This window comes from Nerophis ophidion, linkage group LG13 (assembly GCF_033978795.1).
Source record: "Nerophis ophidion isolate RoL-2023_Sa linkage group LG13, RoL_Noph_v1.0, whole genome shotgun sequence".
NCBI classification, from domain to species: domain Eukaryota; kingdom Metazoa; phylum Chordata; class Actinopteri; order Syngnathiformes; family Syngnathidae; genus Nerophis; species Nerophis ophidion.
The window spans coordinates 25,528,125-25,544,160 of NC_084623.1; the positions used below are offsets into that span (position 1 = coordinate 25,528,125).

The following is a 16,036-nucleotide window of genomic DNA, read 5'->3' on the forward strand; positions in this document are numbered from 1 at the left end:
CTTTGGCGACATCATGCCTCGTCGGTGTGTGGTCGGAGGGTGTAACAACACTAACAGGGAGGGATTCAAGTTGCACCACTGGCCCAAAGATCCGAAAGTTGCAAGAAATTGGACGAAATTTGTTCAAAATACCAGGGTGTGGGGAAAGCCGACGAAATGGTCAGTCATTTGTTCGGCACACTTTGCCGACGAAAGCTATACTACTACAGAGATGGCAGAAAATTGTGTGGATATCCTGCGACACTCAAAGCAGATGCATTTCCAACAATAAAGTCAAAGAAATCTGCCCCCACATCCCCATCAAATGTGCCGGAGTCTCTGCACATTTTACCGGCGGTGCTAAGGCAGACATGGCAAAGAGAGGTATGGCTAACCTGCAGATGCATTTCCAACGATAAAGTCAACTAAATCACAAAGGTGAGTTTTGTTGATGTTGTTGACTTATGTGCTAATCAGACATATTTGGTCGCGGCATGACTGCCAGCTAATCGATGCTAACATGCTATTTATGTACATTTGAAACTATATTTACATCCAACGTTTCCCTCCACCCACATTTAATGCAAAACAAACACTTACCAATCGATGGATTTAAGTTGATCCAGTGTCATAAGATGCGAAACTTCCGATCGTTGCTCTTCACATTTTACCGGCGATGCTAAGGCAAACATGGCCAAAAAGCGTCAATAGCTATTCGCTCAATAGCTTCAGTTTCTGCTTCAATTTTGTTTTCGCTATCTGCCTCCATACTCCAACCATCCGTTTCAATACATGCGTAATCTGTTGAATCGCTTAAGCCGCTGAAATCCGAGTCTGAATCCCAACTAATGTCGCTATATCTTGCTGTGCTATCTGTATTGGCATCACTGGATGACGTCACAGGAAAATGGACGGTGGCTTCACAGAAAGCGAAAATCAGGCACTTTAAAGCTTTTTTTAGGGATATTCGGGGATGGGTAAAATTTTGAAAAAAACTTCTAAAAATAAAATAAGCCACTGGGAACTGATTTTTATTGGTTTTAACCCTTCTGAAATTGTGATAATGTTCCCCTTTAACAGGAGGAATGTGAATCCATAGACAACCTGATAAGGCAGCAGAGGTATCTGCAGACCGTTAATGGGTAAAATAATCCCTAATTTATTAGTGCTTGTATCATCAGAGTTATTTGCTCAGCGCTAATAAATTGTGTCACACTAAATTTGAGTACTGGAAACGTCAAGTCTACAAGATTCGCTGAGAAGCTTCACCTTTAGGTGTTCCAGGCTGTTGAGCCAGGAGGACACCCCAGTGTAGACCGAAGACACACTGAAAGGTTTATGTCTTGCAGCTGGCCAAGTTTTTTACATCCAGTGGAACTGGAGGAGGTGACGGGAGACCGAGAAGTCTGCGCTTTCCTAGTGCAACTAATACCCTCATTACCCAGACCCATAAAATGGATGGATGAATGGATTGAATTCACTAGCTCTGATTGCTGACACTGTTCACTCTTACCCCTGTTTGTTACCATGGCTGATTCAAAGTTCATTCAGAGTATGTTATCGATTTTCCAGCAGAGCTTTAGTCTTCCATTGTCAGGGCGCACTCTGAGTTCCAAGATGAAACCAGGTTTTTTTTTGGTTCTTACTTGGCTCCAAAAAGTTGGCTCATTTAGCTGGGGAATTGTTCGCAAAATGCAGTGGAGGCACGGTTTCCCCACAAAAATGCCTGTGACACCTATTTTTCAATGCCTCTAAACAACGCCCCCGCTCCCTACCCCAGCGCACTCAAACCCCAGCGCACCCCAACCTACCGCCGAAGAAATACAAGACCACAACAAAAACTTAGCCTATTTTGCATAAAATCTATGGGATGATGGCCGCAGCAGAGTTGGTGTTGAGGTTAAGTTCAAGGATGGAGACAAGGTTTGCGATAAAAAAAATTAAAATATGACGGAGATGCGCTTAAATGCTACCGGGAAGTGATTAGCACCAGGTGTGCTTCGTTGGGGAAAAAGAGACTGGAAAAAGAAACTGACAAACCAATAGAGAAGGCAGAGAGAAGACAACAAACACAAAAGCTGGCAAGTTTTTTTTACAATGAACTAAAAAAATGTTAGGATGACAACACAGATGGAAAAGGGCCCGGGGGGATTATGTCTTGTGGCAGGCCTGGAAAAAGATAATGTGAGTGGAGATCTAGAATTCTAAAGTAAGCTTCATTACTAAGACATTGCAGCTTCTGCTCTGTGATCTGGGCTCATATATGCGGAATGAAATGGATGATTGATAAAGGGCAGAGTGTGTATTTAAATTATGTAGTGCAACAATGAATGCTGAACACAAACAGTGGACAATGAACCTCATGTGTCATAACCCTGTTGTAGATCAATGCTCGGACCGAACTTGCACTTCGCTACAATGACATCTCTCCACTGGAGAACCACCACTGTGCTGTAGCGTTTGAGATACTGGAGAAGGTGAAACTTCACATTGAACATTTTTTGAAAAGAACAGGATTTTTCATAGTGAAGTAGTTTTCATAGTGACAAGATGATGTTTTTGTGTCTAGACAGAGAGCAACATTTTCAGAAACGTGTCTTTGGACCTGTACAAACATATACGGGAAGGCATCATCAAGTGAGATCATCTTCCTTATAATACCCTTTGATCTATCCTGTCTCGAATTCACCACAGCAAACTGTTTTACAACTACAGATGCATTCTGGCCACTGACATGACAAGTCACAATGAGATCCTTAACAAGTTCAAGTCCATTCTTTCTCATTTTGACTTCACCAACAAGGACCATCGAGATGTGGTAAGATTATGATTCGTTCACCTTTAAAAGCAAAGGACCGTGGTTGGCTGTTACTATGCTAGCTTATACACAACACTTGGGGGGTCTGGTACCAGGAATTGTTACTGAATGAGTTCTAATGTCACATGCACCATTCCTGACTGTGTCTGCGGGTTTTTTTCATGTGTGTATGCAGCTAATGATGATTCTGATCAAAGTGAGTGACATCTCCAATGAAGCTCGGCCGATGGAGGTCGCAGAGCCTTGGCTAGATTGTCTATTGCAGGAATTCTACAACCAGGTAACTAAATCTTTCTGCATATTGTGAAAATGTACTTTGTTGACCAGTAAAAGAACATAAAACCTAATGTGACTTGTATGTAAAATGTCAATATTGATATCTTATCAGTAATTAAATCCAAGTTTAACTGATTCTGATGGATCTTCCTTGTGATTGTCAGAGTGATGTGGAGAAGTTAGAGGGTCTTCCAGTCACCCCCTTCATGGATCGGGACAAGATAACCAAACCTTCATCACAAACTGGCTTCATCAGATTTGTTCTGTTGCCTCTTTTCATAGAGCTGGCAAACCTTTTTCCCTGCCTGGAGGTAATTCGAACATATCACTATTCTATTAACACAATGAAGCATGGGGTCAAGATGTCTGCCTTACAGTCAGTATGTTCTGGGTATGAATCTCTGCCCGGACCTCTGTATGTATATCACACCTGCTCCACTCTGCATCCTTGCATTGGTTTACACTTCTTTCCTGCCACAGTCCAAAAGCATGCATGTTAGGATTCATGAGAGACTCTAAATTGTTAGTGATGCTCTCATGTTGGACTCTTCCTAAGTGTCCGATAAGACCAGAAACATTTGCCAATTGCTTTTTGAAAAGCTGAATCTAGAGGGGTCTACATACATGCTTAAATCAACAACAGTGTTACAAACTTGGCAACACTGATCTTTCATGCTACGTCTTCTTATGCTGTGGCTGATCTGGGAACTCATGTGTTAAAACTTGTGCAGAATTCCTACTGACAAAATGGTGTACGCTCCAAACATTATACACACAAAAAATGTCATATGTGTTAAAGTGTTATTCCAAGCTACGGTTGTCCCAACACCACTATTTAGGTATCAGTACCAAAATGTATTTCGATACTTTTCAATACCTTTTGATACTTTTTTAAATAAAGGGCATTATTGGCTTTATTTTAGCACAGTATCTTGGTACAATGAACATACATTTCTTATTGCAATCGAAGAACAGTTTTGTCCTTGAAATAAAATAGTCAACATACTAGACAACTTGTCTTTTAGTATTAAGTAAGCAAACAAAGGCTCCTAATTTTGCTGTTGATGTATGCAGTAATATATTGTGTCATTTATCATTCTATTATTTCATCAAAATTGTGAAGGACAAGCTGTAAAAAAAAAAGATTATTAATCTATTTGTTCATTTACTGTTAATATCTGGTTATTTTCTGTTTTAACGTGTTCTATCTACACTTTAGTTAAAATGTAAGAAACGTTTATTCTTCTGTTGTTTGATACTTTACATTAGTTTTGGATGATACCAAAATGTGGGTATCGATCCGATACCGAGTAGTTGCAGGATCATACAATGGTCATATTTAAATTCCTCATGTGTCCAGGGACATATTTCCTGACTTTATAAACATAATAAACATTTTTAAAAAAGTAAAAAAGATTTTGTAGCGATAAAAAATATCGATGTAATAATTGTAGTAGATACGCTCTTGTACTTGGTATCATTACAGTGCATGTCAGGTGTAGATCCACCCATGGCATTTTTTTACATTGATGAGCACTAGCCTGTTAGCGGTGAGCTATTGTACCCTCATACGGTGTGTAGGGGAAGCATGTTTAGCTATTACTTGTCCTGCAGGGATGATACTTGTAAGAAACGTACTTTATTTGTCGCCATGAAGATGAGGATTAGTGATTTAGGAGTAGCTAAAACACTGCCGACTGTGGATGGATTTTAGCCGCTAACTCATGAGCCATGTTTAAAAGCACCTCTTTTTGAGCGCCCTTTCAGTGTTATAGCTTCACTTTTATCTTTTGTTTTTAAGCCAAAATGTGTCCATTCTCCCTTTTCTGTTGACACACTGTTTTTTCTTGTAAGTACTGCTTGATTGTGCGCTGCCAAACATGTTTCTCTGTTCGTAAAACCAGCGATGTCACGACGTGACAACGACGCGCGGTGATGCCCTTGGGGAAAAAAAAAAAAAAGGGAACCGGAATTTTTCAAAGAGAGTATAGTACCGTTTTTGATCCATTAGTACCATGGTACTTTACTAATACCGGTGTACCGTACAATACAAATCCAAGCATATAAGCGCACGTTGAAGTGGCTAGCCACTCTCTGTCCACACCACTATTTTAAAACTCAAACCATATCTAAATTAGCCATGTTCCTGAGATTCCCCACGAAGACAAAGAAAAAGAAAAATTTCGTCGACAATGAGTTAGAGGTGGTTCTTGCTGGAGTGGACGCATGCAAAAATGTGGCCTTTGGCACGCTGTCCTCTGGTGTTAGATAACAAGCGGAAGAGGAGTGAATACAATAGTGCGTGCCAGGGATAAGAAAACTGCAAACAGGCTTTTTTTTTTTCAAGCTGGTGCCGCTGTAGTGGCTGTTGGTTTCAGGAGCTCCGTGCTGCTGTGTGTCCTCCTTTCTGTTTTTGATGTTTCCCTCTTTTTTTTATTTGATTTTTGCCTTTTGGTTTGGGCCCCTTCGGTATTGCGCAGCAACGGGTGGCATTTTCTGACTTCTGCTATGATGCTTTTTTGTGGACTACTGGATCTGCCGCGAGGGAGTCTTTTGGCCATGGCCATTTTTGTGCAAAAGACCAGATGTTGGCTCTCTGCCACACCAGAGTCCGTTTGGAGAAACCGTAGGAGTTGCGGAGAAGAAGACGGGGCTGCAGAGCTGTCGTTTGGCGTCGGGATGGAAAAGAGCATGTGCCAGACGCCTCTGTCTCTCAAAAGGGATTCTCTCTTGTCCGCGCTAGTGTTGTGTCGTTCGCAAACGATTTGTTCGAATGAACAAATCTTTTGAGTGAATGTACTGAAATGGAATCACTTCATAAACTGATTAATTCCTTTCTAAATTCAGTTGAGCTCCGCCGTGACCATGCCGGTATGAGTGGAACTGGCGAATTGTATGACTCACTGAACCCTCGACGTCGGCGAACGAGGCAGCCAGCTACTCATCATGGGGGCAGGGGGAGGGATTGAGCGAACGATTCGTTCACCGCGGATTAACGACATGAATCACTCAGTGAACGACAATGCTCTCGTGATATTTTGATATTTTCTTTGTTATAATTTTAAACGTAGGCTACAGAACATTTAGTTTTTATGTTGGCATTCCTGGCTCTTAATTTATTTGTTTTATTTTGAAGGTATTTATTCTCTTTTTGTTTGCATATTTAAGTTTACATTTTCTTTGCTACAGAACATTTAGTTTTTATATTGACAATTGTTAAGGGTTTCTTGATTTTTGGTTTCTTTGACTCTTGGTTTCTTTGATTTGTTTTTGCACTAAACAAACGAGGCCCATTGATTTAACAGTTGATTGCAAGCATTTTAGTAGACTATTACTATTTTTTTTATTTCCCACTTTTATTTATTTCTTATTTTCATTTCAGTGCAATAAAAAATATTTAACAACCAAGACATTTAGTCACACTTTGTTTATTGGACAGGCCGGAAACGCACACACAGTGTTTTTAAAAGTAACAGAATCTCTACTACAGCTGCAATGTCTGTTTGCGAACGTCAAGGGGAGTCTGTCAGGGCAGAGAGCGATTCACGTCTGTCGCCCTCTGACCCACAGAACTGTAGCTGAGTGATTCAGGTTCGCTTCACGAACCTACAAGAACTGACTGGTTGTCGCTGAGGACGTGATTCAGGTTCACGCTGCACTCACTCACTCATTCAGAATCAGGACTCGCGAACCTACTGACACAGAGAACTGACTGTCGCGGAGGAAGACGTCACATTGAGGCTCTCGTTCAGTCACTGTTCATTGGGTGCTGAGGGCTTGTGTCGTTCGCGAACTGACACACACTGAGATCTGCCCCTTGGGAAGCTGTTACTGACTGACTCATGATTCATCGACCTGCACACAGAACTGCTGCTGCAGAAGTGATTCAGGTTCACGTACTGAACTGTGCTGACTGTGGCGCTGTGTCAGTCACTCTCTGCCTGGTGTACTGCATGCACAGAGCTGTGTCGGGACTTGCGTTCACCCTATTTGCTGTTTCTCCCGCAAATGTCTGCACTGTACTACGCACTGAACATTGGCTGGGAGCTGGTGGGAAGCCTCGGATAAAGTTGGCTCTCTTGGTTGGCTTTGTTTGGTCTGTTTTGACTCAGGCCGTGCTGCCCGCCACCCCGGCGTATGATGGTGTGTAGCACTCCAGAGGCCATCGCGGTGTATGTGAGTGTTGAGATGGTGTAAGTGTTGATATGTTTTTGATGTGCACATCAATCAGTCTGAGGAATAATTGTTTGGACATCTCTTCATTCAAAAAGATACCTGGCATCCCATATGTGTGTCGCCGATGTAGCCAAAGCATATACAAATGTGTGTATGCCAGCCATGAGGGTTGGCTTGAGTCATCGCACATTTCCACTTTCAGTTTCAGAGGTACATTACCACCAGACCTATGTAAATTAAACGCCTTTCTATTATTTGCTGTCGGAGTAGGTAGTCAATCTGCCATTTTCTCAAACACATTATAAACATCGAGTCGAATCAGCTCTGTTATTTTCCGTTTTTTTCGACTGTTTTCCGTATCTTGGAGACATCATGCCTCGTCGGTGTGTTGTCGGAGGGTGTAACGACACGATCAGGGACGGATTCAAGTTGATTTACGTAGAGTGTGCATCGATTAGCACGGCATGCTAATTGATGCCAACATGCTATTTAGGCTAGCTGTATGTACATTTGTAGCTATATTTGCATCCAGACTTTCCCTCCACCCACATTTAATGCCAAACAAACACTTACCAATCAACGGATTTAAGTTGGTCCAGTGTCACAAGATGCGAAAGTCCTGATCGTTTGGTCTGCACATTTTACCGGCGGTGCTAAGGCAGACATGGCACAGAGATGTGCGGACATCCTGCAGATGCATTTCCAACAATAAAGTCAATGAAATCCCAAAGGTGAGTTTTGTTGATGTTATTGACTTATGTGCTAATCAGACACATTTGGTCGCGGCATGACCGCCAGCTAATTGATGCTAACATGCTATTTAGGCTAGCTGTATGTACATTTGTAGCTATATTTGCAACTAGCATTTCCCTCGACCCACATTTAATGTCAAACAAACACTTACCAATCGATAGATTTAAGTTGCTCCAGTGTCACAAGATGCGAAAGTCCCGATCAGTTGGTCCGCACATTTTACCGGCGATGCTAAGGCAGACATGGCCGAATAGCAACAATAGCTATTCGCTCAATAGCTTCAGTTTCTTCTTCAATTTTGTTTTCGCTATCTGCCTTTATACTCCAACCATCCGTTTCAATACATGCGTGATCTGTTGAATCGCTTAAGCCGCTGAAATCCGAGTCTGAATCCGAGCTAATGTCGCTATATCTTGCTGTGCTATCAGCAATGTTTGTTTGTATTGGCATCACTGGATGACGTCACAGGAAAATGGACGGTGGCTTCACAGATAGCGAAAAACAGGCACTTTAAAGCCATTTTTCGGGATATTCCATGATGGGTAAAATTTTGAAAAAAACTTCGAAAAATAAAATAAGCAACTGGGAACTGATTTTTATTGGTTTTAACCCTTCTGAAATTGTGATAATGTTCACCTTTAATACTGTACATCTCATCTTAGTCGTTAAAGAGTGTGTACGCCTTTTTGCATATGCACTTTTAATACATGAGACCCGTGGTGTCTCATCTATAAAACTGTCCCAGGAATTCTAACAAAGTTTTCGATGCAGGAAACCTGAATGTACCTAACTACAAAAATATTCAGACCCAAACAAGTTGGCAGACTGACTTATTTCACACAATTTGGGCTTCATAGATATCACCTAGCAAAGGAATGTACACACGTGTGTCACTTTCTCTCCATGCCACCACTTTACCATTTACCACTACCTCCAGCGGGGCTCATAAATTGATTAACGTGGACCCCGACGTAAAAAAGTTGAAAAACGTATTTGGGTGCTACCATTTAGTGGTCAATTGTACGGAATATGTACTGAACTGTGCAATCTACTAATAAAAGTTTCAATCAATCAAGTTGTGGACCTCCTCAAGGTGACAACAACAACTAGAGACAACAGCACCAGCAGCTACAGCAAGATATAACGTCATTGACAAAAACATATAATTGGAGCTTGCAGCATATTGTCAACATGGAACATGTACCCTTTTCAGGGCAGGCGATATTTGACCCCACATGGAAAGGCATCACTGCGCTACAGCTAAAGGTGGAGGGCCTTACCGAGGCCAATATCTCCATCATTGAGCATCTACTACAGACACACAAAACAACCGCATTCCTCCTACAAGAGACCCATGTAACTGACAGTTCTCGCCTAAAGATCCCTGGATACACTGTGGCTTTACATACTGAGAGTGACATTCAATTGATTGTCACATAAATAAAGAATACGGCTAACTGAAAAGCGATTGCCACATCGCCCCCATACTCAAGCCTGGATTGGGCAGCTACACAGGTTGAAGGTATAACTGGCATTAACATCTCCAAGCCCCCTACATCTCGGCTTCAGGTAAACTCAATCCCTGCTTTTGACCCACCCTGCATCTATGACGGTGACTTCAACTGCCGCAGAACTATTCGGGGATATACCTCACCTAACCCAGGCAGTGTCACCCTCGAGGAATGGGCATCAGTAACTGCTGTGCAACTCCTCTATGATTCAAAACAACCAGACAGCTTCCACTCTGGCAGGCGGAACACAACCCCAAACCTTGACCATGCTTTCTCCAACCGGAATGGCCCTTTACCTCACAGCATCACCCTGGACACTTTCCCCAGATCATAACATGCCCTTGTTGATAATCCCAGATAACCCTATTGAACCAGTCCCAACAAAGCCAGTGAAGAGGTGGAATTTACGCAAGGCTGAAAACAGTTCACCAACCTAGTGGACTCAGGCAGAAACAGTGTGCCCGCACCAACCAGTCATTGTTACATACCCACTTGGGAAGAGGAGTGCGTTGCAGACTTCAACAAATTCCTGCATGCTGAAACTGGTGAGGAGACAGCCACCAAAGCAACACATCTGACAGACTACCTAGACAATAAACAATAAAAGACTGTCAAAGGAATTGATTTCACTCACTGCAAAAGGCTGGCTTGAAAGACCTTTAACCGCCTCACTAGTAGAATGTCCAGACATTCCTCCATATAAATGGCTGTTTCATGGATGCCAACAAGGATCACACCCATTCAATCAATCAAGAAACAACCAGCCTATTGCAAGCCCCAGGAGTCGATAGCACCACCTGAGTTTCATTTCTGCTAGAAATGCCTGGACTAACTACCGGTGTTCTACTTCTCCTGTCGCCTTCGTCAGTCGATACCCAAGATATACCAATATTGCTCTGCCAAAAACAAACAAACCAAAATAATGACCAAAATAATTAGGCCATTATTCACTCCTTTGAGTCCTCTTCAAGCCCTCAAACATTTCCTCTGACCAGTCTCCTATTACTTGTCACTCATATGTTACCAGCACATACAATATGCAACATCAAATTTGAATATCGAAATTGCATCAATCAGAGTCAAGTAAAATAGCACCGTTTTCCATAAATGTAAATTTCAAGTCCATAATTGTCATGAATGAAAAGGGAAGTTTGGACAACAGAGAAAGCAGCCAAAGTCTTCAAAAAGTGTGTACGAGACGTACCGTGTTGTCATGCTTTGTGACAGGAATGTTTTCTTGTAAATGTCTGTTATAAACTGCTTTACTTGACGCTTGGAAGAAACATCAGACTCTAGTCTGTTCAATAAGCAGCTTGAAGAGGAGCTGCTGAGCAAAGTTTAGCCAGCAGCGATGGACCATTTACAGCTCTGCTTGCAGGTGACTGAAAGATACAAATGTGTTATTATTATTATTATTTTTAAATCTAAATGACAGGTACTAAAAGAACACTTCCAACAGATATAATAAAAGGCTCTTCTATGAAAAATTAATCGTTTTTGAGCAACAAGAGCTTTGGGGTACCAATGAAGACATCAGCTAACTCACGTCAGAATGTGTTTTCATAGATCACATATTTGTGTGGAAAACATCGTTTTGAGCATACACAAGTTTTATAGCTGGCATGTTGAAAGGATTAACTACAATGCCATCTAATGCACAACAGGTAAGTACATTCATAGGCAGTCCCATCATTGGGTGTTTTTGAATAGTAACATGTTACGCAAAATCTATTTGTGGCAGTACAAATGTACAAACGCATTTCAGGTATGGACGTATAGAAAACATAGATTTTATTAAAATTTTTTACATTGGATCTCGGGCAGCACGTTGGAGGACGGGCTAGTGCGTCTGCCTCACAATACGAAGGTCCTGAGTAGTTCTGGGTTCAATCCCGGGCTTGGGATCTTTCTGTGTGGAGTTTGCATGTTCCCCCCGTGACTGCGTGGGTTCCCTCCGGGTACTCTGGCTTCCTCCCACCTCCAAAAACATGCACCTGGGGATAAGTTGATTGGCATCACTAAATTAGCCCTAGTGTGTGAATGTGAGTGTTGTCTGTTTATCTGTGTTGGCCCTGCGATGAGGTGGAAACTTGTCCAGGGTGTACACCGCCTTCCGCCCGATTATAGCTGAGATAGGCACCAGCCCCCCCCCCGGGACCCCAAAGGGAATAAGCGGTAGAAAATGGATGGATGGACATTGGATCTCTCTCTTTTACTAGAAAGTTTACATGCAATTTCAAGACTGTCCATATGTTTTTAGATAGATAGATAGATAGATAGATAGATAGATAGATAGATAGATAGATAGATAGATAGATAGATAGATAGATGGATAGTGCTTTATTGATTCCTTCAGGAAAATTTAAATTCCAGCAGCAGTGTACAGAGTTGAGATCAATTTTAAAAAAGTAAAAAGTAAATAATGGGGGTTTAAATGGAAACAAAATAGAGAAATATTACAATAAGAATAAAAAATAAAGAGCAACAATGGGAATAAAAATATAACAGTAAAATAAGAATATAACAAGACAAAGTAGGCAGTAGTGACCATGTTATGAAAACGTATTGCACTGTTATTGTTTTGCATCCCTTGTCATCCTAATACCCCCTGTCCCCCGCCCCAGAGAGGAGTTGTACAGTCTAATGGCGTGTGGGACAAAGGAGTTCTTGAGTCTATTAGTCCTGCACTTGGGATGAAGCAGTCTAGAACTGAACAGGCTCCTCTGGCTACTGAAAACGCTATGCAGAGGGTGACTGGCATCATCCAGGATGCTCACTAGTTTGTCAACAGTCCTCTTCTCTGCCACTGTCACCAGTGAGTCCAGTTTCATTCCCATTGTAGAACCGGCCCGCCTTATCAGTTTCTCAAGTCTGGAGCTGTCCTTCTTAGATGCACTGGCCCCCCAGCACACTACCATGTAGAACAGAACACTGGCAACCACAGACTGGTAGTACATCCACAGGAGTTTTCTACAAATGTTGAAGGAGTGCAGTCTCCTGAGGAAGTACAGCCTGCTCTGTCCTTTCTTGTACTGGTGGTCCGTGTTAACAGTCAAGTCCAGCTTATTGTTCACCCAAACCCAGAGGTACTTGAATGAGTCCACGGTCTGTACCTCAACTCCCTCGATCACAATACGTTGTGACCGTGGACTCGACCTCCCAAAGTCAATGACCAGCTCCTTGGTCTTTGACGGATTGAGCTGCAGGAGGTGTGTGGCACCAGACAACAAAGTCCCTCACCAGGTTCCAAAACTCCTCCTCTCTGCCGTCCCTGATGCACCCGACGATGGCTGTGTCATCCACGTACTTCTGGATGTGACACAGCTCTGAGTTGTAGCAGAAGTCAGCGGTGTACAGGGTGAAGAGAAGAGGGGCCAGCACCGTTCCCTGCGGTGCTCCGGTGCTGCTGATCACAGTGTCAGACGTGATGTCCTTCAGTCTGACGTACTGTGGCCTGTCGATGAGGTAGTTCAAAATCCAGGCAACCAGGCAGGGGTCCACTCACATTTTATAGAGCTTGTCCTGAAGGAGGCTGGGCTGGATGGTATTAAAGGCACTCGAGAAGTCCAGGAACAGGATCCTCACAGTGCCTTTTCCCTTATCCAGGTGTGAGTGGGCTCGGTGCAGCAGGTAAAGGATAGCATCCTCCACACCAACGCCTGCCTGGTACGCAAACTGCAGGCTGTCCTGGGCATGTTGCACCTGTGGTCTGAGGAGGCTGAGAAAGAGCCGCTCCAATGTCAATGTCTCCAATGAGGTGAGCACCACTGGTCTGTAGTCGTTCAGCTCGATGGGGCAGTTTTTTTTGGGAACTGGAACGATGCATGACGTCTTCCAGAGGGTGTGCACTCTTCCCAGCTCCAGGCTGAGGTTGAAGATCCTTTGAAGTGGTTCATCCAGTTCTGCAGCACAGGTGTTCAGGAGTCGAGGGCACAGCTTGTCTGGGCCTGCTGCTTTCCTTGGCCGTAGCTTCCTCAGTTGACCTCTGACCTGGTCCGCAGAGATGACTAATGTCTGCGTAGGGGTGGTGGAAGGGGGTGCTGCCATGGCTGGGGGGGAGGTGCGTTGAGGGGAGCAGAAGAGGGGGTGGCTGTGATGGGGGTTGGAGGTGGAGAGGACACGGGCTGGTTAAACCGGTTGAAGAAGTTATTCATCTCATTGGCCCTCACTATTGTCCCCACAACAGCTCTGGTCTTTGTCTTGTGGCCTGTGATAGTTTTCACACCTTCCCAGACCTCCCTCATGTTGTTCTGCTGCAGCTTCTGCTCCAGCTTCTTCCTGTAGCTGTCCTTAGCCTCCCTCACGCGTCGTTTCACCTCCCGCTGTGCTGCTCTCATTGCCTCCCTGTCTCCACTCCTGAAGGCAGCTTTCTTCTTGTTGAGGACAGCTTTAACTTCTTGTGTTACCCAGGGTTTGTTATTAGGGTAGCACCTCGGGGGAATGTAAACACAGAGGGAGATCACGTGACTGAACTCCCTCGGCAGATAGTATGGCCGGAGGCTAACAGCTAGTAGCTCCAGGTCCGGGCAACACAAGACTTTCTTCACAGAGATGTGTCCCGGGTTACACCAGCGGTTGTTAACATATATGATGAGTCCCCCACCTTTTCTTTTCCCACATGCTTTCGTGTTTCTGTCAGCTCTCACTGCGGTGAATCCCTGCAGGCCCACGTTAGCATCCGGTACCAGGTGGTTTAGCCATGTTTCCGTGAAGATGAGCAGGCTGCTCTCTCGATACGCACGCTGGTTTTTTAGTCCATGAAGCCCATCGATCTTGTACGGCAGCGAGTTCACATTCCCCATGATGACGGAAGGAATGGATGGTTTGTAGCGCCGTCGATTTTCCTGGAATGGAGTGTCGAACACCAGTCGAACTAAGGGGGTGAACTGACAATAATCAAAGACTTATATTACACACAGTACAAGTTAAAGTCTGTATTAATGTATCTTTGTGAGTTTTACAAGAAAAATGTGTTTTTGTAAGGTTTGCAAACACAAAAATTAGTTTTTTTACTCAATATCACAGTAATGTTCTTAGAATCCTGAGAAAATGTGTTTGAAGCAATAAAAAAAAAATTCAAGCATAACTCCTAAAGCAAACATGCAATATGTGTAATAATGCCTGAAATAATGTATCTTTGTGAGTTTTACGAGAAACATATGCTTTTGGAAGGATCGCAACCACAAAAATACTTAATATGACAGTAATGTTCCTGGAAGCCTAAATATAGTAGCAGCCCGAACCATGCGACTGTTTTGTGTCTTAGACAACCTGTGACATTATCTTTTTATATTCTTGACGTGGCAATTGTGAATTCTTTTGAAACCCTGCAGCAACACATCATCGACCCGGTGCGGAAGGCCCTGGACTATTACACAGAGATGGAGAAAGCACTGGAGAGGGAGAAGCAGACCCGGGTGCAGTGTGAAAAAGCGGCAAAGAGCAAAGAGATGCCAGTGGAGCAGCAGAGCATAGAACCGAAAGCACAATGAACTAAGCAAGCGAGCAGAGACCATCTATGTGTTTCACACTCTTATATTAGGAATGGGAACAAATATTATTTTTCGCCAATAGTAATTAAATTTTTTTTCAAGTCTGCACCATTCTAAAGCAGGAAGAATCTAACGCCGCCAAAGACTATCTTAACGGCAGACATTTATCCAAGAAAAAGCTGCTGAAGGTGTGTTTTATGGAGAAGCAGCTGGAAGGAGATACTGTAGAAGTCAAATCTCCAAGGTAAATGCTGAAGATTATAATTAAAATGCTTCAAAAAACCAATTGTCTTACATCACTATATAAAGTATGATAAACGATGGTGCTTGTGAATGTTTTGACTAAATTACATCGAGGCAATGACACTTAATGTGATCTACCACTATTAATTATTGTCGACTAACGAAACATACACATTATTTTTTACTCTGTATTAAATTGTGCATACAAAAAAGTTTTTGTGTCAAAATCTGGCTATTTATAAGTTTCTCTTCCTCGGGTTGCTCCACGGTATGGGCTTGTGCCATGTCACGTATTTAAAATGTCTTCTTTGAGAACATACTGACATTTATTAAACGCATATTGATTTATTAATCTTGTATATCTTTAATCTATATGCTTGTAAAAGGCGTAAACATATATACATACACATACATACACACACACACACACACATATATATATATATATATATATATATATATATATATTTATATATATACAGTGGGGCAAAAAAGTATTTAGTCAGCCACCGATTGTGCAAGTTCTCCCACTTAAAATGATGACAGAGGTCTGTAATTTTCATCATAGGTACACTTCAACTGTGAGAGACAGAACATGAAAAAAAATCCAGGAATTCACGTTGTAGGAATTTTAAATAATTTATTTGTAAATTATGGTGGAAAATAAGTATTTGGTCAACCATTCAAAGCTCTCACTGATGGTAGGAGGTTTTGGCTCAAACTCTCACGATACATGGCCCCATTCATTCTTTCCTTAACACGGATCAGTCGTCCTGTCCCCTTAGCAG

At 42.6% G+C, this 16,036-nt stretch overlaps 1 protein-coding gene across 1 annotated transcript in view; it reads left to right on the plus strand.

The window, feature by feature from the left end:
* si:dkey-219c10.4 (high affinity cGMP-specific 3',5'-cyclic phosphodiesterase 9A) overlaps positions 1–15,513 on the plus strand; it is a 47,825-nt gene extending 32,312 nt beyond the window's left edge. The window contains exons 9-14 of the mRNA XM_061919455.1: positions 2,364–2,456; positions 2,549–2,616; positions 2,695–2,797; positions 2,973–3,077; positions 3,238–3,384; positions 14,847–15,513. Coding sequence (XP_061775439.1) covers positions 2,364–2,456; positions 2,549–2,616; positions 2,695–2,797; positions 2,973–3,077; positions 3,238–3,384; positions 14,847–15,005 — 675 coding nt within the window. The 3' untranslated portion in view covers positions 15,006–15,513. The remainder of the gene's footprint in view (positions 1–2,363; positions 2,457–2,548; positions 2,617–2,694; positions 2,798–2,972; positions 3,078–3,237; positions 3,385–14,846) is intronic.
* Positions 15,514–16,036: the final 523 nt, after the last annotated feature.